At 38.1% G+C, this 26,148-nt stretch overlaps 2 protein-coding genes and 2 non-coding genes across 6 annotated transcripts in view; 3 read left to right on the top strand and 1 right to left on the bottom strand.

Annotated features, from left to right (window-relative positions):
- Positions 1-6,982: 6,982 nt before the first annotated feature.
- Trnas-gcu (transfer RNA serine (anticodon GCU)) lies at positions 6,983-7,064 on the top strand. The gene has a single exon. It is a non-coding gene; the product is annotated as a tRNA-Ser (tRNA).
- A 1,594-nt stretch (positions 7,065-8,658) lies between these two features.
- Positions 8,659-8,740, top strand: Trnas-gcu (transfer RNA serine (anticodon GCU)). The gene has a single exon. It is a non-coding gene; the product is annotated as a tRNA-Ser (tRNA).
- Positions 8,741-14,750: 6,010 nt separating this feature from the next.
- On the top strand, positions 14,751-15,323 carry LOC131680713 (uncharacterized). The gene has a single exon (XM_058961421.1). It carries the CDS (start codon positions 14,751-14,753, stop codon positions 15,321-15,323), a length of 573 nt encoding a protein of 190 aa, XP_058817404.1.
- Positions 15,324-16,795: 1,472 nt separating this feature from the next.
- The window catches only part of LOC131684401 (protein kinase C-like), a 63,905-nt gene continuing 54,552 nt past the window's right edge, over positions 16,796-26,148 (bottom strand). For all 3 annotated transcript variants that reach the window (XM_058967246.1, XM_058967245.1, XM_058967247.1), the window contains 4 exons: positions 24,498-25,190; positions 24,187-24,439; positions 23,990-24,129; positions 16,796-23,925 (listed from right to left, as the gene is read on the bottom strand). In XM_058967246.1, coding sequence (XP_058823229.1) covers positions 23,761-23,925; positions 23,990-24,129; positions 24,187-24,439; positions 24,498-25,190 — 1,251 coding nt within the window. In that variant the 3' untranslated portion in view covers positions 16,796-23,760. The remainder of the gene's footprint in view (positions 23,926-23,989; positions 24,130-24,186; positions 24,440-24,497; positions 25,191-26,148) is intronic.

Genomic DNA, 26,148 nt, shown 5'->3' with positions numbered 1-26,148 from the left:
TAGATATTATCACACGCTTATTGAGATCCCGTAACTTCAAGTTTTCCACCTCGTTCGAGTAAACGTTGCGATGTTACAATGAAGACGCGTAGCGTAGCATGCACGAATCAAACTCCCGCCATCTCCGAATAGTAAGTACTTATTCTTAGCTCAATATAATTCATTGATGATTTAGTAGACTAAAAGTAAACCATTAAATATGACAATAAAACATTTGTTCATCGTGCTGAAAAGATTGCTGCAAATTAGTAATTGGTTTTAAATTGTTCTTGCGAATTTCAATTCACAACCCTCATACATAATTCAAAAGTCATCTTTCACACAGACAAGACCATGCGTATTGCCCACGCGCATTAAATACCCAGTGGATTAGTTTCCTAGTTGGCCAAATAAACACTAAATAAACAAAGAAAAAAAATCAGTCTACTTTCTACTTCTGCCTAAGTGAGACGTACAATCGAACCAAGTGAACAACAACTAGCAACCTCTCGATCTAGTGTGCATTGTCTCGAGAACAAAGGAAACATTCAATTTATTCGTGCCGTCATGAGTAAAGTTGACGAAAAAAGTCTGCTCCGACCCAACACAGCGGTCGTTGACTTTAAATTCTGCTCAATACGATTGAGTTTTAGTGAAGTGGAATACCTGCTGAAGGTGAAGATGCAGCTTAGGCTCAAGGAGGTTATGTACCTTCAGTATCATCATCTTCGCAATGTAGTACTCATATCATTCAACACGTTAGCTAAAGCTGAACGTTTCGTTTTGCAGAACAACTTGAAGCACGTGGCTGAAAGTGATAAAGTTGGAATTAAGATTCCCGTGTATATAGAAAAAGACTATGTAGATGTAAAGTTACATGACCTATCACCACGTACCCCTCCTGATCTAGTATCAAAATACATGTCGCGATACGGAGAAGTAGAATCCGTTACACCTGATACGTGGAGAAATTTCTTCCCGGGTACACCTAACGGTGTTCTTGTGGTGAGGATGCGGATCGAAAAACCTATCCCCTTTCACTTGACTATAAAACTTAAAACCCACGAAGCTACTATTAATCAAACTACGTTATGCACCCACGAGGGGCAAACGCCTACGTGCAAGTATTGTAATCAGACAGCACACCACGGACAACCTTGCGCGGAAGATACAGAGGAGAATGCATCACTACCGATTCCCAACGAATCCACGGAAAACCAACCTAAAAAATAATTTTCAATACCAATACCTGAACCACAAACGGTTGCAAAATTTGTGGCAGCTGTTCAGTCCATATTGACAACTGCAAAAGCAGCATCCAGCACCCCAAAAACCACTGTAAGCAATATCGGTGAAGAAGATAAAAACAATGACGACGTATTACACTGGTCACCCGTAAGGGTAATAAGCAGGAAAGAACATCTGAGCACCAAGACACCTTTAACCCTTAAAGGCGCAAACCGATTTTTTTCAAATTTTCTGAAAATTGTCTCACAGCTTTAGTACGTTTGTATGATAATTTGGTTTTCGAAATGTTGTTTTAAAACAACATTGCGCATTTAAGGGTTAACAATAGAAGAGAATTAAATGATCCCCATGACGCAGTAGGCGAGCCGCGAAAGAAGGTCTCCGCTCGCAATAAAAAGTTGCGCGCACGAGATCCAACGGGTAATCAATAATATTTGCTTTTATTTTTAATTTTCACATATTGTTAACACATGAAAGATCCACGGCTCCGTTAAGCTACCGCTATGAGCCGTGTCAAATAAACGAAATTAAAAAAAAAACACAGAAATTAGTTTGCTCAGTCTAAAGAAATGTCAGCTCGATTGGCATCAACCAGCGGATACGTGTTCCCTTACAATGCCATCAAATCAAAGAACATTTAAAATTACATACGACAAAATATGTACAATTCAGAATATAACGAAATGAATACTGCTTAATTATTTACATTAAAGAAGATGGGAAAAAATTACTTCCATAATCGAGGTGGATCATTTTCAAAGATAGCACTGCTGATGAATCACTTTATAAAAATAAGTGATAAGGGACGCGAACGAAAATAGCTGACCACTGCCGGAAAGTGGGGTACTGGGTCATTTTGTCCCAGAAATCCTCTATTTTTAATAATTTTTCTGCTCAGTGATGCAAATTTGCACGTGTTTGCAGTTTTTCTAATGTGAAAAAATCTCAGAAATCGAACGGAACCTTTTTAACTTTTGTCCGAATACGAGAAGTTGGGGTTATAGGGCCTTTTGTCATTCATATTAAATATTATCATTTTCTCGAGCATGTATCTCTGTATCTCTATTATTCTTCAATCAATTTTCATAAAATGGAATTTGTTGAACATGGAAAATTCTTAGAAATAAAACAAAAAAAGATTCGTTACCGGTAAAATTCAAAAACTTTTCTCATGCGATCCCTAAGCGCATTTTACACTAAAAGTAGTAAATTAAATAAGAATTTATTGATTTAATGGTAAAAATGTGAAATCGAGACTGCATGTCTGATAATTTGATGTATCTGAATATTACCGGTAATGAATTTATTTTTGTTTTATTCCTAGGAATTTTCCACGTTCAACAAGGTATAGTTTATTAAAATTGAGTGAAGAATGATAGAGATACATGCTCCAGAAAATGATAATATTTAATATGAATTACTTGAGTTACTTTAATCACACACGCTCATTCAAAACTACTCAAAATTTGAGTTCGGAGCACTCAATTTAAAAAAATAGAGCCAATATGTCAAAAAATGAGTTTTAATTTGAGTAGAATTAATTCAACTAGTAAGTAAAAATTGAATTTTTAAAGTTTCGGGTGAACAAATAGTTATTCTTAAGTAAAAGAGCGTGGAGTTTGACGTCGATTAAAACCATGATAAATGATCATGCCTCGGACCTAGTAGCTGTAGAGTCGACGCGGAACATTAAAAAATTAAAAGTAGGTTTCTCTGAGTTTTGTTTCTATTCAAATCTAACTTTCTTTTTGTTTTTATAGTTTCTGCCATTACTACGAAGTGCCGATTGGCATGAAAGAGGTGTCCTAAAACGTCGTCGGATTATATTTCCGGACATCGCCAGCGCCTGGAGGTACAGGTAAATGGTAATTGAAGTACCGATAACCTTATTTATAATGTGTAATATTAAAAATACTAAATGATTATTTTTCATTTTCCCGTAAAATGTACTCAAATTTGACATTTGCATCCCAAGCTCAAAACTGAGTAAACGAGACAAACTCATTTTTTACTACGTGCACATTTTATGTAATAGAGCCAGCTACTCAAATTTGAGTTATTATGAATGAGCGTGCAGATATAATTGAGGCTAGAACAAAAAAAAAACTAGAAAACCTGTGTAAATATTCAAATTGACAAACGTTAGAAATCAGCATTTGACTATTGTCATCCACGCAAGGTTAATCGATAATTAATCGTCATCGTCGATAACGCTAACCACCCGTCAACGTCATCGGAAACTCCGTTAACGATAATTTATCGTCGGATTCATCGTCATCGTCGATAATTCATCGGTGGTTATCGCGATACATTTTGCGTTACTTTCCCGTTTATTGGAGTTGAAGTTGATGCGGTTAACTTTCAATTGTTTTGAAATAAATAACTATTGGAGGACATGTTGTTGGCAGTAAAAAATCAATAGTTTTGGACATTTTCAATACACAGGGGGTTCGACGATGTGTCAAAACGGATTTTTTCAACTTTTGGGGAAAGTTTATTATATTGAAGAAGTTATTGGTAAGTGAAAATCAATAGTTTTGAGCATTTTTCGGTGCGTCAAAATAGAATTTTTTTCAACTTTTCGCGAACTTTTTATATTGAAGGGCAAGTTGTTGGCAAATCGATAGTTTTGGACATTTTCAATTCACAGGAGGATCCACCAGTGCACAGTGTTTCCAAAGTGGCAAAAAGGTGAAAGAAATTCTTTGAACAACGAAAAACATTTTTTAGCTATAGTGTCTTCAGCAAAGTTTATTTATATTTTTTTGCATTTAAAAAGTATTAGTTGGGTGATTAATCCCTCTAAAGCTGAGCAGCAAGTTTTTGTTTGGTCATTTATGAAAATAAAAAAAAAACTTTCTTTGGCAAAGTTGTTGAGAATATCTGAAGTATTAACTTCGCTGAAGAGATTATGTGTCTATCTGTCGATTTTAAATTACATTTGTGGAGATTTCTTTGATATACCCTGAAAATTGCTTTTTAAAAATACTTTTCCTGGTAATTTTGTAGAATTTCAAAATGTTCCAAGATTTTGTTCAGCATAAGAAAATACAGAATTTTTGTAATGTAAGTTTATTTGTATCTCTTACAACTTAGAAGTTATCGAATGTTTTAGTGCCCAAAAAGCAATATTTTGGTATGGAAGCCGCAAATTTCCGCAGACGAATACCAATACGAATCTGTAAAACAAACACTATCAAAATCGTTTGATGGGCTCTAGCCTACGTTCAAGTCAAATTCGAGTAAATTCCTTCTTTAGCATATTTTTCTTATCTTAGAGATGCAAAATATGCAAAAAATAATACTGTACTGTAAGACCTCCTTAAGGCAAATTTTAACTGGTCCGATTAATTCAAAAGAAAAAAAAATATTTTAGTTCAGGTGTTTGCGTTTCGACTTCGTCTCTTCAGAACCAGAAAAAATATGTGCCGATTTTTCCAATGTCATCGTTTTATCAGCCTTAAATTCGCCAAGGGGTTGATAAAAACGGGTCTTCACTGTATTCAAAAAACGACTAAAACTCTATTATGAGGCCGTTCATAAATTACACTACATATTTAAGGGTAAAAGAAGGAAGAATGAAGCATCTTGTTACATAGTGTAGAGAAGAAACGGAGGAGGGGGCTAAAAGCTTCCTTACTAGAATAGGTAATCAAACATTGGAAATATGTATGTATATTCTCTTTTTTTTTCAAAATCCGAAATGTTCTAGTTTAAATTATAATAAAATCTGTTAATCACCACACCACTAAAATGTGTAGTGTAATTTGTGAATGGCCTAATAATAGTGGTTTAGAAGTTTTTTCCAATACACTACAATTTTGCGTGCTATAAATTACTAATTACACAATAGCTCAAAATTTGAACAATTTTGATCACCTTTTTACCGCTTGGAAACACTGTGCACCTGGGACTCTTCTGTGCACAAACTTACTCGAAAAGTTGAAAAATTCAATTTTGACACATCGTCGGACCCTTCTGTGTATTGAAATGTCCAAGATTATTGATTTTCAATTGCCAACAACTTTCCCTTCATATAATACACTTTCCCGAAAAGTTTAAATAATTTCGTTTTGACGCATCGTTGGACCCCGCTGTGCATAGAAAATGTCCAAAAATATTGATTTTCAACTGCCAACAACATGTCCTTCAATAGGTATTTATTTCTAAACAATTGAAAGTTAACCGGATCAACTTCAACTCCAATAAATGGGAAAGTAACGCAAAATGTATCGCGATAACCGATGAACCGACGATGACGATGAAAACGACGCTACAATTATCGACGATGACGATGAAGGCGACGATACATTATCGTTAACGGAGTTTCCGATGACGATACATTATCGTTAACGAGTAACGCCGATAAATTATCGTGAAAAATGTATCGTATTAACAACCCTGTTCGCTACACGTGTTTGACAGTTACACTCTAACGATATTGCATCGACCTCTGCGCCACCTACAAACGTTGGAGTTTCAGACATCTGATTTATTCAGAATTTACAGTATTTAGAAACATTTCGAATCGAGCATAAACGTCTGTTATCTGTGCTTTTCCCTAAATGCAGCGACAACAGATTTGCAGACATGACTTTTGACAGTCTCTTCTTACACACATGCTACACGGATACCCAAAGCTGAGCTCTTTTGACTCAATTTTTGGGTATCGTTGAATGAGATAAAATTAGGTAAACCGTGCTGAAGGTAGTTGTCCTTTAACCACGGCAAAAATCACAACTAATTGATAGGTTTTTTTACTCAACCTTGTGTTAAATATATTTAAATTTAAGTTGAATTTATCTAATTTTGAGTATACCTCAAACAACTCAAAAGTACCATATTCCACGGAAGACCTCGACTGAGTCAAATCCCTCGCTTTGTTTTTGACAACACTAATAAGTGTGAAAGCGATGCAAAACTCAAAAGTACCAAAATTTAAGTTAAAATAACTTATTCTGTGGGTTGTTTTATTTTTCCGTGTAGACATCTACAGACTGTTTATCAAAATTATTGATACATAATATTGCTTGAATTTTGTGTATCAAAAAGCCCACCAATGCTTCACACAATATTCTCAGCGAATGAATAAATGTAATATTGCAAATTGTATTCTATTTTCAATCTGTTTTTATAACAAAGTTCTAATGTAAATAAGACTTAATAACCATAACCTTTTCCTCGCATTTTAAGTATTCCTTTAAAGACAAAACATGTAGAATTCCTGCCTAAAGTGTAATCAGTTATGAAAAACGTTTTAGACTTTTCCAATGTCTATATTCAATTTTTCAAGTAAATAAATTCAATAGTAGAGCGGACGATTCCTAATTCATCTTATTAGGTTGCTACATTATATTATTGATTAGTAATCAAGGATTCATTTAATACGGTATCACTACATGTGCTTCGTTCTTAAGAAGCAGTATAGTTACAAAACTAGCTGAAAATACCATTGACATTTCATCTACGTCTTCATTGCTACATTAAAAACAAAAAAGTGTTCCAAAACATGTGTTATGTAGTTTATTTCATATTGTATGATTTCAATTATATATTAATTATATTATATATATTATATTATATATTCCTTCGTAATGCACCAAAATAATAATCGATAGACATACCCAGAATAACAAAGAATCTATTTAAGACGGTATAATTTTCTAGTCGACATAAGCAAAATCCTTTTAACTTTAGAATGTTTAGCACGGGTACGATTTTTAAAGGCATTTTCGAGAGCAATGCACACCCAACTGACGAGGTGGCCGAGAGGTTAAGGCGTTGGACTGCTAATCCAATGTGCTCTGCACGCGTGGGTTCGAATCCCATCCTCGTCGGAATTCTTTTTGTTGCACGCCAGAAGCAAAGGCATTTATTTAATTTTATCTACATTTCTTTACCCAGTTTCATGCGTTATCCGACAAATAAGTGGAAAATTGCTGATGAATGTGATGAAACGGGAATGTGGGGGAAATCGAACGAATGATTATTATTGTGACTGTAGCAGCGTCCTTGTTCAACTTTGACTATACTATACTGAATAGCGTTGAATCTGGTATGTACTACGTAAGTTGAGCCAGTACTACACATTAATAAGGTTGACATGAAAAAGTGAAGAAGATTAATCCGACTAGTTCCCTTCGTATATCGAACTAGTTACCGTGATTTATAGGATGGCAATCAACCTTTAATTTGATCGCAAATGCACAAAATATGATGATATTTTTTTACATTTCATGGGTACTGCTATTATGAAGGTTGAAATACGAGTTTTTAAACTTCTCTTTTCCGTCTATGCTTTATTTTTGCACAGGCACACCTTGTATTTTGGTGGTGTCATGCCAGTTTGCGCAGTGTAGTTCGATTTACACGATCCTTTAGTTCGTAAAGTATGAAACACACTATCGTCGGAACAGAACGTCAATGTTACTCGTGTGCACTGTCCCACGGTCCGTTCGTCAAAACGTTCCGCCTCGCTGATGTTGTGTCTGAACGTAGGACCTGCATGCAATTATTTCGACATCCCGTTGACGTGCTGTATCGGCCACGGAAGACTGATGCATCGTGTAAATGGCGTCAACATTATAGTATATAAGCCCGTTCCAAGGGAGACGCTTGCTAACATTTCCGGTCCGTTTGAATGCGCGGTCAAGAAAAATGGTTTCATGTGAATCAATTCTGTGTGTTTTGGCTGTTTGTCCCGTGCAGTCAATGCGGAAAATATCTTCCAGTGTTTCGATATCGGCGTCAATAAAGAAGGGCGATAAGCGCAAAGCTTTATTCGACTAGTGAGCTTTTACGATAGGACATATTATTACATATCCCGCATAAACAAAACAATATTTGCATCACGACGGATTGAATTTCAAGTGAATCTATTCTCGATAGCGAACCCAACACATAACAAGAATATTGATAATACTGCTTCGATACATCAATACCACTTGAATTCTTTAGCATCAATAAAGATGACTTACACCACCAATATATTAATCAATATTTGATTTATTGGCAATATTTTTGCTCGTATAGGTTCCGCTAATAACGACAGCTATAATCCAACGAATGTTCAGAGACAGGACAACACAGCTGCTCATAAGTCAGTCCCATATTCCATAGGGTTCTCCTATATACATGGGAATGACCTGCGATTACAGGCAGTATAGTGAAAAAAATCCATAGTCCAACAACTCAGACCGCGCGCATTGGTGCTTCGTTAGTAACGCATTCTGTTTAGGCTTTTAAGACTGAGAAACCTAAAAAGTTACGAGCCGTAATATTATGCCACCCTTGAAATTTGTATCACTGGGGGTGAATTTCACCGCAGCATCATTCTGGATTTAGAAGCTTTTTCGTTGACATGTTGTACTGTCCAGAGGGAAAATACGCGAACATATCTGGATAGCCTTTGAGCACGCCAGCCACCATGTCGACGAGGTGGCCGAGAGGTTAAGGCGTTGGACTGCTAATCCAATGTGCTCTGCACGCGTGGGTTCGAATCCCATCCTCGTCGGAACTTTTTTTTATTACAGGAATATACGTTTTTCGTAGAGCGATCCCTCCCAGAGCAAGAACTTGAACTAGATATTTAGTTTAAAAGTATTATATATGTTGTGCATCAAGAAAATTTTGAAATGTTCATCAGTTTTTGGCAAAATAGCAAAGTTTTATTGTGCATATTATAAAGCACTTATAAAAAATGTTTTATCGATATTTTTTATATCAACGGAGCAATGACATTTGCTCAAAACCGTTTTTATCGTTCTGTGGCTAGGATTAGGATATCCTGCGAACTCAAATCAATCGTGGGATTTGGAAAATCATTACTCTAATAAAAAAATTATACACGGATTTTAACCTGTATAGTCCAACGATTCCACATATTATTTGGATTATACCCTGAACAGGTCGTTAGGCTCTTGGATCATAAGATGTTTATTAGGGTAATTTATAGCAGTCTTCAGTGATTGACGAAGGGTTGAGAGGATTCTTTTTCTCAAAAATGGTAAAGATTTTCCTCCAAAAAATCGATTTATTTTAGATTTTTTGCCATAAGGACCCGTAATGCTGATTCCAATCACTCGTTATTGTGATTAGAAATAAACAAAGAAAATTTCAACGGTATTCAAAATATATGTTCATCGCGAGGTCACTTTTCGAAAAAGTCAACACAGTATTATTCGCGTTCAAAGTTTGAAGTATGCACGCGTGCAGTTCAGAGGTAGCGTGCTATTAGGAGCTGTGATTTTTATTCTAGTACTCAGATCGCCATGAAAATTTGAGTAAACACTGCTGAAGCTTTTTACTTCAAATATATACAAAAAAGCTCGTTCGATTATTTAGTGTAGCACAACATACATAACCTTTTAAGCAATAGGATTTTAGGATTCAAAAACAATGTGCAACTTAACTGCCGTTGGTTTTTATATTGTTATAATCACATACTTTATATATATTTATTTCTTGTTATTATATAATATTTTTGGTATTTATATATTAATTTTCTTGTTTTGTTTTTCAATGTTTTCCTCTTAACATCGTCTATCGTTGAAACTCTTAAAACGCTGTTTTTTTCTGTATGCCCGGCTTTTTCGGTTCGACGCTGTTCAATCCATCTGTATGACTGTCAATTTAATTTGTATTCTATCTTTGCTTGACTGTCTTCTTGCGATTTGAGAAGAGAAGTTACAGATACTTTTTCTATCGAACATATGTAGGTTGTTAACGAATAGTATGGCGAAACAGTTGAACCAGATCTGCACGCATCTGCTTGGGGTTTAACCAGTTTTGTTTGGTTTGATCCTGTCTTTATACATAATTTTAGGTTTACTGCGCTAACGTCATTAACTGAACTGTCGAATGAGTAGAGAAACTTGCAAGGAGGTTGGTGAGGAAATCGAGCACATGAGTAAAGAATTGTTAAAGGGTGGCTGTTTTGGGATAGTTTCGTTTTGATCACGGTGGGACGTTTTCAGAGGGCAAGTGAATCGGCTCGCTTTTTTTTATTGATAATGTTTCTCTATTGTATTCCTGTTTTCTAAATCTTGTTACTTAAGCTTCTCTTCCTTGTGCTAAAATGGGAGTCAAACCTAAAGATTATTTGCAAATAAAGCTGACAAAGAAATTGCATCTAAAGTCACGAAAATACGAAATTGTACGTTGTTATCGTCAACAAAACAACAGCAAATAAATAGCATGAATTTCGCTAAATACAACATCAATAAATCATGCACAACAGTTAAAGTTTGTGTATTTTGTTTTCCTTTTTTGCAATATTTTTTGGTTAAAGTTTTCTCGATTTTGTGCTCGTCTGTTAAATTCTAGTTTTTATTATTACACATTGCGTCTTCTACTTTCATTCCATATTTCTGCTTTTTTAAAAGCACGATCTGTTTTATCGTACGAATCTAGTGTAACAGCGGTCAGAACGTCGTTTTGGTGACATTTTTCATCACTTTATTGTTTGTATTTTTCACTTTTTTTTCTTTTTTTTCACATTCAGTGCACTACTGACTGCTGTCAGATATCATTTGCCGTTGAATATTTATATCCTCATATACATACAGCTCAGTGCTTCCACGTTTACACCCTTTTTAGAAACGATATAGATTTGTTTTGTCGGTGTATTTTTTTATATTTGTTGTGTATCTTTTGCATATATTTAGATAATACGTGTTACGCATTTCATTTCCAAAGAGTTCCCACCTCGATGCTGTTCTATCTGCAATATGTTTTAGAATAGTAGTATAGTGTTTTAGTCTACCTAACATTTAACTAATTTACACGGATGTTCACGTAACTTATTTTGCTTTTCCCCTAATTATAGTTGTGTTATTTTGTCTTCTGCGGCTGATTACTTCTGTCTCAAAAACAAAAACAACCATAAGATTCGTAACAAAAATACTTGTTTCGACACTTTGATTTTCCTACTCTTTCTATTGTAAATTAGGGAACGATATCAAGTACCGAGGAAGATTACACATTCAGCTGCTGTAAGAAATATATTTCTAATATGCTGCACTACGTCGCTACTTCAACTCGTACGGTTCGCAGTTGTATTATAGGATTCGTTGGTGGCATACATCATAGAATCAGATTTCATGGTGGGAAAATATTCGAGTCTTTCTTGCATTTCATAAACAGTAGCGCAATTTCTTCAAACAAAACATATTTCGCACACTCATGTAGCCTTCCTGTCTCCTGTTGTTAGTAGGTACCCTAAACACATTTATCGAGATTAAAAAACGATTGATTTCATACCCGCCTATCGCCGGATCCTATGCGTTTTAAAATCTCATAATATATTCATTGTAGTACAATAGTTTAATCTGCTTTATACAATCAGACGGATTTTCATTTTCTCTGCGTTTATTCCTTATTAAATTTCATTTATTTTTTTTTATTCCTTTGTAAATGCCTAGTAAACACTCTTATCGGGTTTTCTCCTTTCGATACTGATACGCCATCCTCATACATTTCCTCGTTTTGATATTTCCACTCAGAAAGTAAACCTACACGTAAAAATGCTAAGAACAAAAAACTTAGTTTCCTTCAGTGTGGAAAAATAAACAATCTGAAACAACGACAATTCACTAGTGTTTATTATATTAAACAGGCTCTGCATCCAGGCTAGGAGCAGAAGCAATAAATGTAGTTGTTTAATCAATTTATCTAGGTTTGGTATCTCTCGTTACGGTTGCTGTTTCTGCAGAAATATTGAATAAATTTTGAACACATCTAACGACACAAATATAGCGATAATGAACCAACTTCGCCTATAATAGCTCTCGCTCTATCCTTCCTTTCTTAACCTTCTTGCAACTGCATAAATAAATATATAATACTATTGACCGAAATTGATCCTACCTCTTTCATATAATGGTACAACTTGACCCTATCTATCATGGCACTGCACCCCAATCGATCTAGTATTTTCGTTTATCACGCTATCGAAAGAAAAAAAAACTGTTAATCTAGATTCACAAACTGTTCAGATGCTCTGCCATCAGAGATTCGACTGTTTAACGCTGTCTGGAACCAAGCTTGCTAAATTCGTTCTTAATATTGCGCGATCTTCACGCGATTGAAAAAGTGGAGACGGTCATGCAAGTGCGCATATTCTTAGAATTTTTAAGGTATCTTTGGCAAATTGAATCCCCTAAGAGCCGAGGTTATGGCGATCATACGCCCTGGTTTCCCAGGACATGTCCTGGATTTTAATTGACTGTCCTGATGTCCTGGGATGACAAGGAAAAAGCTGCATTTGTTCTGTTTTTTCTATTCTAAGCCTGTAATATTTTTCCTTGCCTCTTCGCTTTATTCACTCTGATCTAGGTCACAGTTACGACCAATCGCAAGCAAAACTTCAACGTAAACTCATGCTCAGGCAGAATACGAGAAAATGCCAAATATGTCTCATTCAAATCTATCAATATTTCCTCGTAATTTGTCTTTTCAACTTCCTTTTGTTTCATGGAAATTGTTCTGTCTTAACGCTTGGATACACTGGGACAAGGACCCCGGGATTGTTGGGGGCCATGCGCTTAGGATAAATATAAAACTATTCCATAGCTTTTTAGTGTTTGGGTGACAATAGATCGGTAGTAACTCATAATCGCACATTGCACCGTATCCGATGTGACCAAGATGTTTAAAGAACATCAGAGCGGCAGGAAAAGATACACTGCATGACTATTAGACCAAATCAAACTACAATCTAACATTTCGATTCAAGTTTCAATTTATTTTTAGCAACAGCAGTGAAACGCTGGGACACCCTGTATACAAAGTTTGGAAGGCACCGGACCTTAGCCAACCAACCAGAAAATCTTGTTTGGCAAGCGATCTGCGGATGTGGCAAGATATTCATTTCTTCATCACATCTGGGTCTGTTAACGGACAAATCCACATAGAAACGTCCAAATGTGGCTTCTTGATGTCTTATACAGATTCGACAGTTTTTGGCCGGATTTGGAATGTTTCACTTTGCCTGGTTCAGAACCAATAATGTTGTTTTTGCGCTACACTCACCAGAATTAAAAAAATTGAGGCCGCCATGAAGACAAACGTGTACAGTTAGGATGCAAGAATAATAGCTGGCAAGCTGAATCCCATGTTGTACCGATTAGTCAAACAAAAAAAATGTGGAGTCTTCTGATACACGATCGCATCCATAAAAGCACACGTGTTTCGATAGAAAACGCATTGTAAACTCTGACGTCTAGATAAGCAGCGGTCTACCAGCAAATCAGCAGTTCACCAGCAGAACAGAAGTCTACCCGCAGAGCAGTGTTCTATCAGGTTGTCTAGGAGCGGTAACGGCTGGTTGGACTCATTCGAAACGGTCTATCAGCAGAGCAGTTATAACAACCGTTGTCTAGCATCAGCAACGGGTGGTTCTAAAGCGCTAATAAAACCAAGGGTCCTTTTGGATACTCTGACGTCAAGGAAAGCAGTTCACCAGCAAAGCAGTAGTCCACTAGCAGATCAGCAGTCCACCAATAGAGATGCAGTCTACTAGCAGAGCAGGAGCTTACCAGCGGAGCAACGGTGTAGTGGTCTATCAGCAGAGCAGCAATAACAACCGTTGCCTAGCAGCAGTAACAATCAGCCGGATTCAGTCATTGTTTGCGCCAAATTCTTTAAATTTTCTGAATTCAACCTAAATGTATTTTGTCCTAATTCTTGAGTGTATTTTTAAATCGTATGTTTTGAGTCACCCTAATCTAAATGTAAAGTATCATTGTGTATCCTAGTAATGTAAGCAAAATCAGTACTAATAAAGAATCCAACGGGAAGCAAGCAAAAGGCAACAACCGCGAAACCCGCAGATTAGTTCGATACCGAAATAGTGTATATATCTTTCTCTCCGAAGACCCGTGATCCCGCTATCAGTTTCTCGATCCATGTAGCTTATAGAGTGGTGAAGGTGCTGTAAAATCCGCGAAAAGTGTTGACACCTGTGTAAATACTTTGTTGCCCAAGTGAACCATAGCTCTGATTCGCTGCAAGCTATAGGCACTAAGAAAAACCTTTGGGAAACCGGCAATATTAAGATCCAGCGCGATCATTTGGTCCTTCGAACCGGATGCCAAGGATATCCTGAGTCAGAGTTGTGAGTGTGTATTTGGCGTATCAATCGATAAACAGATTGATTGTTACACTGCATTGCTTTGGGACAAAACTGAACGGTGCTCCTATGATAAAAGACGGCATCTTTCTGTGCAACAAGTACGTGTGATAGTTGAACAGCAACGTTCCCTAGTGCGAAGCGGCAAAGTGTAGAAGATAACGCAAATTATCTGTGTGTGATGTGCTCCAGTCGATTACGCAGTAAAACGTGCTAGTGTTGAGATGATTCATGAGATATAATTGCGGTGAGTGAATGCACGTTTGGATAAATCGCGAAGCAAGTGGTCAAAATATAATCTTCCGTTCATGAAAGCCAGTTGAATCATCGGTGAGGTTTGTGACAAGTGTTGCATCTGCGTCGTGTTTGTTTTTCGACCCAGTACTTAATCAGAATGTCCAAAGGCGAGAAAATTGTAGTCGAAAGAGTTATACAACGCAAAGGTTGTTATGTCACGTGTGAGTTGGTGGAGAAATTTATCAACGAGTACTTAGATGATCGAGACCAGGTCCAGATCTCAGTGCGCATCGATGTTCTGGACCGCGCATATCAAAATTTCTTAGAGGCTCAGGCCGAAATAGAGAAAAATGAAAAACAAGAATCGTTGGACGCCCGCTTCATGGAACGTATAGATTTCGAAGAACGATATTGTGTTGCCAAAGGGTTTCTTCTGTCGAAACGTTCTGTTGATGCTCATGAGTTAGCACTCAACAGTTCTGCAAATTCTAATACCGTACCATCTGCTGCAAACCATCACTTACGTCTACCGAAGATTGATCTCCCAAAATTTAATGGTGACTTTTCCCGTTGGATGACCTACCGAGACACATTCCAATCGATGATACACGTTAATGCTGAGATTCCCGCAGTTGTCAAGCTCCAGTACTTACTGCAATCATTAGAAGGAGAAGCTAAAAAGCCATTCGAGAGCACTGATGTTATAGCCGATAACTATGGTATAGCTTGAGAGACGCTCCTGAGAAGATACGACAATCGCAGATTGTTAAAGCGCCAACTGTTTCGCGCTTTGTACGATCTTCCCTCCTTGCATTCGGAGTCTGCACAAGACCTGCATACATTGGCTGATGACTTCCATCGACATGTCAAGGCACTTGCTAAGCTAGGCGAACCCGTTAATCAGTGGGACACTCCACTCACTAGCATTTTGTCCTACAAACTGGATTCCACAACCCTGCAGTGTTTTGAAGAGAAAATGTGCAATAAAGAAAAGGTGACGTATGAAGAGCTCGTAGAATTCTTATACCAACGAGTCCGAATTTTGGAATCTGTCGCTTCAGATATGCACCACCGTATTCAGTCCTGTTCAACGGGGGCTGGCAAACTGCAAATTTCAAAAATGGCTTCAAATGCTGCTGTTTCCATCCAACCAGCTCTTGTAAGTGGTCAAGACACGCAGAATAATGATGTAGGATGTGTCGTCTGCTCCGAACGACATTCTATCTACCAATGCTCAGCGTTTTATCAAATGCCCGTTGCTCAGCGTTGCGAATTGGTGTCCACACGAAGACTATGCTGGAACTGTCTGTCTCCGGGACATATAAGCAGAAGGTGTAATTCCAAGTTTTCTTGTCGCCATTGTAACGAAAGGCACCACTCACTGCTCCATACTTCCGATACCGACCTCGTTGCTTCTGTTGAAGGATCATCTGAGATACACCCTCAACCATCCACATCCTCTGGACTGAGCAGCGTGGATCCCCGCAGAAACGGTTGCATTTTCCTAGAAACTGTTACCCTTCACGTTGTTGATCATTTCGGAAAGGTACATATCGCACGGGCTCTGCTGGACTCAGGATCAACATCGAACTTTATGTCCTACAGCCTAGCAGACCGACTGGGACCAAGCTCCCCTATAGAAATTGCTGTTGCAGGAGTTGGGCATGTAATTAATATCAACCGACAGCTTACCGCAACAATAAAAGCCGTTTCACTGCCGTTCTCCACGACACTCAATTTTTTGCTTGTTGCACAACCAAGTTTGAAGTTGCCCAGCGTTCCGGTAGACGTCGCAGCATGGAAGATTCCAGAAGTAACATTAGCAGACCCGCAATTCCATACACCTGGTGGAATCGATCTCATAATTGGTGGTGAACTATACCAGAGTTTGCACACAGGACGGAGACTGTCCTTAGGAGACGGTCTTCCAATGCTCGTCGAAACTTTGCTTGGATGGACTGTTTCTGGAGGAATGAACAACGCAGTCGCTGAAAATAATCCAGTATGTTTAGTATCTGCGACGAACACTTCTATGCAAATATCTCTCCAGGAATATGATACGATTGCTAACACCGATACTGCTCGTACTGTCGTACCACTATTCGTTCCGTTATGCTCCACCACCACTGCGTACGTTCCGCCTCTTTCGTGTCATCCACATACCGTTAGGTCGAAGGTTAAAGAGTATCGAATATCACACAGTGTCCTTTGCAACCACGAAATGCTTTTCAATCCTCCCTCACCGAGAAAATGTCATAACCTACTATTCACCAATGGAATCGCCTCCAAGTCTTCGATACAACAATTTCTCTGAAAGCACCCTCCAACACCCCATGTAGAGCAGCATTCCAACTGCTCGATGCTCAATAGGAAAGGAAAAAGCTATCAGCTGTACTACCGTCCGTGTGTTCCTGGTGCAACGATATAATCATCTACAACAGTATATATGTGGTTTTACTCATTGCCAAGGAGGAATCGGTGATCGTCGAGATGATGAAGATTCGTTGAAACAACTGTTTCAAGGTGGCCGGAATGTTTGCGCAAAATTCTTTAAATTTTCTGAATTCAACCTAAATGTATTTTGTCCTAATTCTTGAGTGTATTTTTAAATCGTATGTTTGAGCCACCCTAATCTAAATGTAAAGTATCATTGTGTATCCTAATAATGTAAGCAAAATCAGTACTAATAAAGAATCCAACGGGAAGCAAGCAAAAGGCAACAACCGCGAAACCCGCAGATTAGTTCGATACCGAAATAGTGTATATATCTTTCTCTCCGAAGACCCGTGATCCCGCTATCAGTTTCTCGATCCATGTAGCTTATAGAGTGGTGAAGGTGCTGTAAAATCCGCGAAAAGTGTTGACACCTGTGTAAATACTTTGTTGCCCAAGTGAACCATAGCTCTGATTCGCTGCAAGCTATAGGCACTAAGAAAAACCTTTGGGAAACCGGCAATATTAAGATCCAGCGCGATCAGTCATCATGGATCCCATAACAATTATGTTAAAGCTCCAAGCGAAAATCACGACAAAACGTTCGTGAAATCCCAAAAAAAGAAGTTTAAAAACGATAGTTGAAGAACCTCGGACATTTAGTAGCGTAAATATTTACGTAACTATGGGACCATTCATAAATTACGTAACGCTTTTAGGGGGGGAGGGGGTTCGACAAGTTGTTATATACACTCAGGTTTTTTTTACGCGGGGGATACGAGCCGCGTAAATGAAAACCGCGTAAATGAAAACCGCGTAAATTTCAAAATCCGCGTAAATGAAAACCGCGTAAATTTCAAAATCCGCGTAAATGAAAACCGCGTAAATTTCAAAATCCGCGTAAATGAAAACCGCGTAAATTTCAAAATCCGCGTAAATGAAAACCGCGTAAATTTCAAAATCCGCGTAAATGAAGACCACTTAAATTTAACAATCCGCGATAAAGGGAACCTCATTGATGGGTACCGCGTAAATTCCAAAATCCGCGTAAATGAAAACCGCGTAAATTTCAAAAACCGCGTAAATGAAAACCGCGTAAATTTCAAAAACCGCGTAAATGAAAACCGCGTAAATTTCAAAATCCGCGTAAATGAAAACCGCGTAAAAAAACCGCGTAAAAAAATACCGCGCAAAAAAAAACCGCGTAAAAAAAAACTTGAGTGTATTGTGACATAGGGGGAGGGGGAGTAAGCTAGATCGTTACGTAATATGTTTTCCCCCAGTAAAAAATTTTTTTTCAAGGAATTCGTTACGTAATAGGGGAGGGGGGGATAAAGAAATTTGTGACAATTTGTTACATGGGGGGAGGGGGAAGTCAATTCTGGGCAATTTTTGCGTTACGTAATTTATGAATGGTCCCTATTCTTGTATTGTGGTGTGTTCTCAATTTTTGCTTCACGCAAACAGAACATTTTCGTGTTGTTAAAATAAAATAATTTAAAATTCGGTTTTTTTCTTGCTAAATTCCAAATCTCAGTTTATGGCCAAATGACGGCAGCTAATGAATATTATGCATCACGGCAATGTGCATTCGGTATCTTCAACACACTTAATTTTTTATGCCGAATCTCAGCTTTTTTCGAATCTTTTGTCGAAATCTTAACAGCTGAGATTACAGTAAACAATTATTTTTGCTGAGATCTCAGTAACACGGAAAATATTTTACCGAAAAGCAACAAATCTCACTTTACTGAGATATCAGTCTCTAAATATACTGACTACACAGCTATTGGGAAATTGCCGAACCGATTTGAGGCGCGCTTCCGACTGTTTTATATTACTGGCATTGAAATTAATTGTGCCGATCATACTGATAGATTCGATAAATTTTGATGTTTCGTTTTGAAAGCAATGTGATAAACTTTGCTTGAACACTTATGATATTGAATAGTGAGCATGTTAATGGCTGTCTTCGAAACACCAATACTGTTATTATTACTTAATATGCATCCCGTTCACTTTCTACGCCTCACTGTACCGGTCACAATAAACGAATGCTCTAAACGTCAGTTGGAATATATAACAAATATTTACCTCACTATCAATTCGTGTAAAAAGACAATATTTATTACAAAAAACCATTATTTGTATTACTCGCAGAAATGAAAGCGAACAAAATTAAAGAATTCCAACCATCCGAAATCTTCTTTTCCATATATTTTGAATCATACCTATTTTTTTTAAGTAATTTAAACACACTTGACTGACTTGGCTCAAATATGGAAAAGAGTCTCAGAGTGGTCTGGAGTAGAAATGCTGGGAATCATTTTTTGATCATACTTATACTCAACAGCTGTTACCTGTTCAATTACAGAGGTCTGCTATAATTCTGCCAGCTATGACGTGTTGATTCGCCACACCGATTCACCTTTGTATCTTTGTTTAAATTTCGTCGCGTTTATGTTTTACATGTGAAATTTAAAAGATAGATGGCAGTTAATAAATACAAGGAGACAATTGAATTTTGTTTTAAATATTGTTAGAAGAACGAAATTCATATTTCTTATTACTAACTAGTCATGTTGTTATAACATTGAAAAACAGAGAAAATTGTAAGAACAAATCAAACCGGTTCCAATTGTGGGCCAAACTTTGGGAGCTATTAATAATATAACAATCGCAAAAATGGAGAAAATTGGAATCAACGGTAGTTTTTGTAGGTGTTTCGATTCTAGCTCACAGATCGAAAAGTAAGTAGTGGTTATCATTGCAGATTGTCAGGCACCCATATTCACGTTACGCCATGAATAGCCCAGGGAAGCAACTTGGGGCCTTTGCGGTTTTTGTTTTACGTCAAAGATGGGTATTTAGTGCTGCCGGTTTCTCTACAGTCCTACGTAGATGATCTAAACATATTTCGTCTTATCCGATCTAATGAGTATTTCTCAAGGTATTTCACAACCTACAGCTTGAAAACTTCACTGATTGTGGTGTTGCGAGAACCTTGTGTGCAGGGATGTTATGCACCTCAGAGCAAATAAAGAGAAGAATAGCAAAAGCTCTTTGCACTTTTCATGCGAACCACCGCTCTTCTGTTTCACAATAAACCTCTTCACTTCGAAGTGTGTTGTTTCCACAAGTGTATTCTACTCTATGGCTGCATACCACAAAGAGTAGAAATAAAGAGGCTCTTTAGTGTGCATCTTGGTCCCACGCGTATGTAAGTAGAGAAGGCAACAAAAAACATTTTTAAAACGTTCTTCCTATCAAACTTTATCTGAATTGTAGTTTGATTCGCCTTCCTATCTGCTTCCGGTGAGGGGAGGCACAAAAAAAGTGGCTCTTCAAGGTGACTCTTTGAACGAAATTGTGCAGCTCTTGGTGCACAGATCTTACTCTTTTTCGTTTTCAAGTTGCTCTTTGTGCGGTCGTTCTGCACATCGCAGTGTTTTTGTGATGCTCCATTTTTAATCGGTGTATTTCGCTCTTTGTGGCACATTGTGTGAGCAAATAACAAGCCTGCTTGTGTGTGTAAATACGAAAAAAGGCGACGATCGAATTCTCACGATAAACTTTCTGGTAGAGTTTGCAGAAATTATTTATTACTGCTGAAAACCGGGGCAGAATTTCGCCAGGCACGTTCGCTCGAGAGGTAACGGGGGTGTGGGAGGGGGTTCTCTTTCGACTGTCCTCCTATTTCCTATTTATCCTATTTTTCATTGGATTGTCTGCTCTAAAGATATCACTAATGGCCGTTCATAAATGGCGTATTGACAGTTGTGGAAAAGCCATGAATTACCAAGAGAAAAACTAAAAATTTGGAGCGGGCTTAATAAAACCAACAATTTTTAGACTTTTTTCTTCGAGACATTGTTTATGAATGGCCCCAAACAAACTATATTCCATAATGAATATCACGAAACATCGATGATAGAGCAGTGGGATCAAGGCCAAGTTCCCCCTGGGTCGTGCAAAACTGAGAAGCAACATCAATTTCGGCACAGAGAACAGACATTCATCTCAAGCTTAAAAGACACATCCAAAGGTAATCGAGAGGTTACCACCAAAGGTGATTCCGTTGTGCCGTTTAGTGCGTGAGTGTTACTGAATTGATACCCAAGTGATCGTTATAATTATGGGATATGCCAGTATGGTGGTAGTAATGGTCTAGCAAATATTTGTTCAAATGACAAAACAAGCATTTTAAATTGTTTGTTCGAAACTGGATGTCTGTTCTCTATGACTTAGTTCTAACAATTAAAATCTTAAATTGTTTTTGTTTTTAAAATAAAATGATCATTAACATAATAACTCCAGAATAGATAGTTACAGGGAAATTAGTATTCGTAGACATTACGATTATCTCTCTGAATTAGTTAATAGTCGATTGATCCGCTTCAGACCTAGGGGACCCAAGAGCAGATCAGGAACAAGACAGGAGCGGAATTAATGCGAAGTGCATCACTGACGATTTAACACGCGTTGTTATGAGCTTGATACAGTGGACTAGACAAAATAGAGGACTTGACGTTACACACTTCGAGACAAACAGGCGCAAAATTTAGTCCTCCTCCCAAGGACCGGTGTTTACTTAGCAAACAGTTGCTAATTCATCCGATTTTGAAAATTTTGTCTCGCGGGACGAACCGAGTAGAAGTAAAAAAAGATATTATAATTATTAATGACCACATGCCGCTGTTAGCACTCGTTTAGAAATACAGATCGAAGTGTCGATTCTCAATTCATTTGTGGATCACTGTTGGATGAAATGGTGGATTGTGTTGGAAATGAACACAGAGAGTGTATTGATTAAAATTTAAAGAGTTTTAGCCATGGGAATTCACTTGATGAAAACAAAAGTGATGTTCTCGCTCCATCCTTTCCTTCTTTTGGTGATTTTTACGTCAATGGGTACAATAATGCGTAATCGATGTTAAAAGCTCGAATCTCTGACTAGTTGGTTGGGATGTGTGACCTCATTCGACCGGTTTGTTGATTTCTCGAACAGTGGTTAAGATCTCTGGATGGCACTCGAGAAACTGAAGCAACATAATCGATGTACTGACACATGCTAGTCTGTTGAAACAGAAATCTGGTTGATTTTTGTCTTAAAATTCATCTTAGAATGCTATCAGCTCATTGTCCGCTAGAGGATTTTGACAGGTTTCATATACTACCATGATTTGCCCAACAGTCCGATTTGCAGAGGTAGTCCTATGTAGGTGGGACTGTTATGTGCATCTTATCAATAAATAACAACCGTAAGAGTGTCTTCAAGCGAACATTTTTTGCTTATTAATCATTTTCTTTCGAAATTTCAAATATACGCACTCGACCGTCAAGATGTCTCCTACCCTGATCGCAAGCTATTATTCTTCGGTACAGAGAGATACAGCAACTTTCTTTTATCCCCATTTCTCCACAGTGCCCTTAGCAGAGAATAGTCGAAAAACTAGTCCCACTCTAGACAACAGATACTGTTGTGGGTATCCGGTATTTATATCTAGTAAATGATTATTCCAAGAACAGGGAGCATCTAAACAGATTGCTCTTTTTCGACACAAATGATCCGCATTTGCATCTGAACGACACGATTAACTAGATTCTTTCTGTTTCGATAGGTTCATAACAATACATTCTTACAAACGTAAATTTGATAAAAAATCTTAGAATATAAACTTCAATCTGAAACAAAAGTACTCTAATGACTAGTATAAATCGCGATTTGATAGTTGAGCGCAGCTGTCTTGTTTCTGATGCCATTCGTTCAAATAGAAATGGTTAGGAACCAAATATTCTGCTGCAGGCATCCACGCTCACGGCAGAGACAGGTAACTTCAAAAGCGAAACGTTGCCCATAGCTTCGTTTGTGTTTAGTAAAGCGATACTAAGGTGTAATACAATTGACAAATATGGCATTTGAACTTATACTTTCAAAGTTTATTCAAAGGGTCGCAGAGGAATCTTTATCATATATGCCAATTCACCAATACGCTGAAGTTGTTTCGCCCCTTAAAATCTCGTCTGCTTGCTGAAATGGCATAAAATTTTGACTGGTAAAAATTGCACTCATTGACAGAGGTCAACATATAATTTATAACTACTAGTTCATTTTAAACCTTTGAAGATTCTATTATTTTAACCTGATCACATGAATTAACTAAAAGCACTAATTAACAATCAAATATTGCACTTTGATGGCTTGCTTAAGCGTCAATTGTTAATAAAGCTATCTCGAGTAAACAAATCTAAAAACAGAATAAATAAATTAATAATTAAAATCGAGAAGCTCGATTTATGGCAACTAATTCAATACCGAGAAGTAACAAATTCGTCAACGAAAGGTTAGCATTCATAATGCTTCAGCGTTAACTATTAAAACTACTGAAACTATCAGGCTCCTTTTCCTTTTGAATCTCTACGCTTCCTTCAGCGCCTTTCCGAACTATGAATCTCATGTGTAAATTGTCGGGTATATGTCCAAACAACTCGACAAGTATTGCAGGACCGGAGGCCTTGCGTTTTCCACTCGTACGTTTGTAATAAAATTAGGACTCATCCGTTACTATAAAACTAGCTTAAACTACATTCACGCGCTCCCGTGGAAGGAACGACGTCCCACTGTGTTTGTTGCACGTGCCTGTTGGTTTGTGTTTTTTACTCTTTGGTTTTATCACTTTATAGCGGTACGTTCGCAATATTCAATGTGTTGTGCACTAAGCGAAATCCGCCTTTTAACAAACAATCCTACGTTCCGGGCCAAACTCGGAATTCACAAATGAAAAGCCTGCGAATTCTTCCTGATTGATACAGCGAATTATATCTTTCGGCACTGGGGTTAATACTGGGTCTTCTTTGGTGAACTCGGTGTCAAAGTTGAGAGCATCACGGGCACTCCGCTGTAAGAACATTCTCGTCAGGAGTCGATTCAGCTGGTTGTTGTAACAAAAAATTGATACTTACCACTCGGGGCCGGAATGGTGGTCGTACTTTCCGTTGTTCCAGTGCCTCCCAGTCCATATCCTTAAAGAATGGGTGGGCACGAATTTGATTTTCGCCATCCGTGCAGCCTAACCGTTTCGCTGCATTTTTTGTCATGAATCCTAAAAAACGTCACTTTCAATTTAATTTCCTTATTTTTTCATCCAAAAATAACTCACCTTTCAGAATCGATACTGCTTCTCGAGATAGCCAAACAGGATAAAGAACATCATCCCGTAATATCGCCTCAAATAAATCATCTTCGTTGTCCGCCTCAAATGGTGGAGCACCGGCCATCATTTCGTACATAAGTACTCCAAGAGCCCACCAATCCACTGACGGCCCATAATCAAGTTCCTGAAGAATTTCCGGAGCAATGTAATCCGGTGTACCACAGAAAGTGGAGGTCAAATTATCTCCAGTGATGCCCTCCTGAAAAAAATCATGATTTGATTTTCAGTCGACAACAGACTTCACAACCATAACTTACTTTACACATGCCGAAGTCAGCGAGTTTACAGTGACCTTCTGCATCGAGTAAGATGTTGTCCAACTTTAGGTCTCGATATATCACCCCGTTGCGGTGCAGAAATTGTAGCGCAAGCGTCACCTCCGCTGCATAAAACGCCGCCCGAGGTTCGTCAAATTTACGTGCTCTCTGAATTTGGAACATCAGATCGCCACCGTTAACGTACTCCATTACGAAAAACAATCGATCGGGGGTTTGGAAGCAAGAATGCAGCGCAGTTAAAAACGGATGCTTGGCTGCCAGCGCCAAAATTCGCTTTTCAGTCATCGTACAGTCCACGTCGTCGTCCTGCAGGATTACATCCTTTTTCAGCACCTTGATGGCGTAAACCTCGTCGGTACCTTTCTTCTCGGCTAGCATAACCTTGCCGAAGGAGCCTTTGCCCAGCACTTTGATGAAGTTGAAATCATTTAGGCACGTCTTGCCCACCGTCAGACCCCCGCTCGCCGATCGATTGCTGTCGTCTTCCTGAGACGTGCCACCGGATGGCTTTGACTGTTGGCTGGAGGTGGCCCGACCACCCCCATGATGTGCGCCCAGCAGCAATTGTTGACTGTCAGTATCCTGGCTGCTCTTGGTCGAGAGCGAATCCAACGAACTGTCCTCGCTACGTTCCGAGATGGAGGAATTATCACTAGGCGTTTGATTCATATACTGCCGGCGGGAGAAATTAAAGGATAGCATTAGTTTGGGTAAAGGCTGTAGCGTGATGAGCTAATTGTTTTATTCAAAAAAGCAATTCTATCGTATTTATCGTACGACCAAACCAAAATGGTTATCGGCCAGGAAGAGACAACCACATAACTGTTGGGTACCACATGTGGAAACCAGCGTAATGGCTTGTTCGACGCTGAGTACCAAAAAGCGACGTACGAAAAGGCCAAGTGCCGAATGCTTGCAGTGGCTACAAATAGAACAGGGAACGATATGATGAGTTGACGGTAGCCGAGAACAAACTACGTCACTGTAAGAAATTTGGGTACGACGAAAAGGTACTCGCTGAAGTTGATCCTTGCTGATCTTGGCAACGGAACAATGTGCGAATGTTTTTCAAAACGATCAACAACAATTAACAACCTTAGCATGTCTTCTGTTTAACTCCACTATAATAATATTAATAATAATAATAATAAAATGCGCAGATACTAGTAGGGTAGTAAGCCTGTTTTTACCCCTATTATCATCCTACCTACTCGCAAAACTCTTCTCTTATTCTTCCCTCGAAACCTCAAATCCCTTAGATAAAATTCTTATCAACAAAACAAAATTCGTATTCTAAATGTAAACAAAACTGGTTTCTCTCCCACCTCCATGTGTCCAACAATACATCGATCGGCCTCTTCAGGCCCAAAGGAAAACTTCTGCGAATGGCACAGATCAATAAAGACGCGAAATTACTAAAGGGGTACGCAAATAACTTTCTTTCTGATCGAAATCAGGCAAACGCAGTAGTGAATGACCCACGATTCAATATCGAATATCGGCTTATCTTCCGGTTAATGTCGTCGAAATAAACGGCGTATTAACTGAGAAATTGTAATTTGCAATTATAAACAAAATTGGGCTTTAACCTCATTCGCTCATTTAACTGAGAAATCTGTTACTCCTACTG

The sequence above is a fragment of the Topomyia yanbarensis genome, chromosome 2 (genome assembly GCF_030247195.1).
Source record: "Topomyia yanbarensis strain Yona2022 chromosome 2, ASM3024719v1, whole genome shotgun sequence".
Lineage (NCBI taxonomy): Eukaryota > Metazoa > Arthropoda > Insecta > Diptera > Culicidae > Topomyia > Topomyia yanbarensis.
This window is presented reverse-complemented; position numbering and strand designations above follow the sequence as displayed.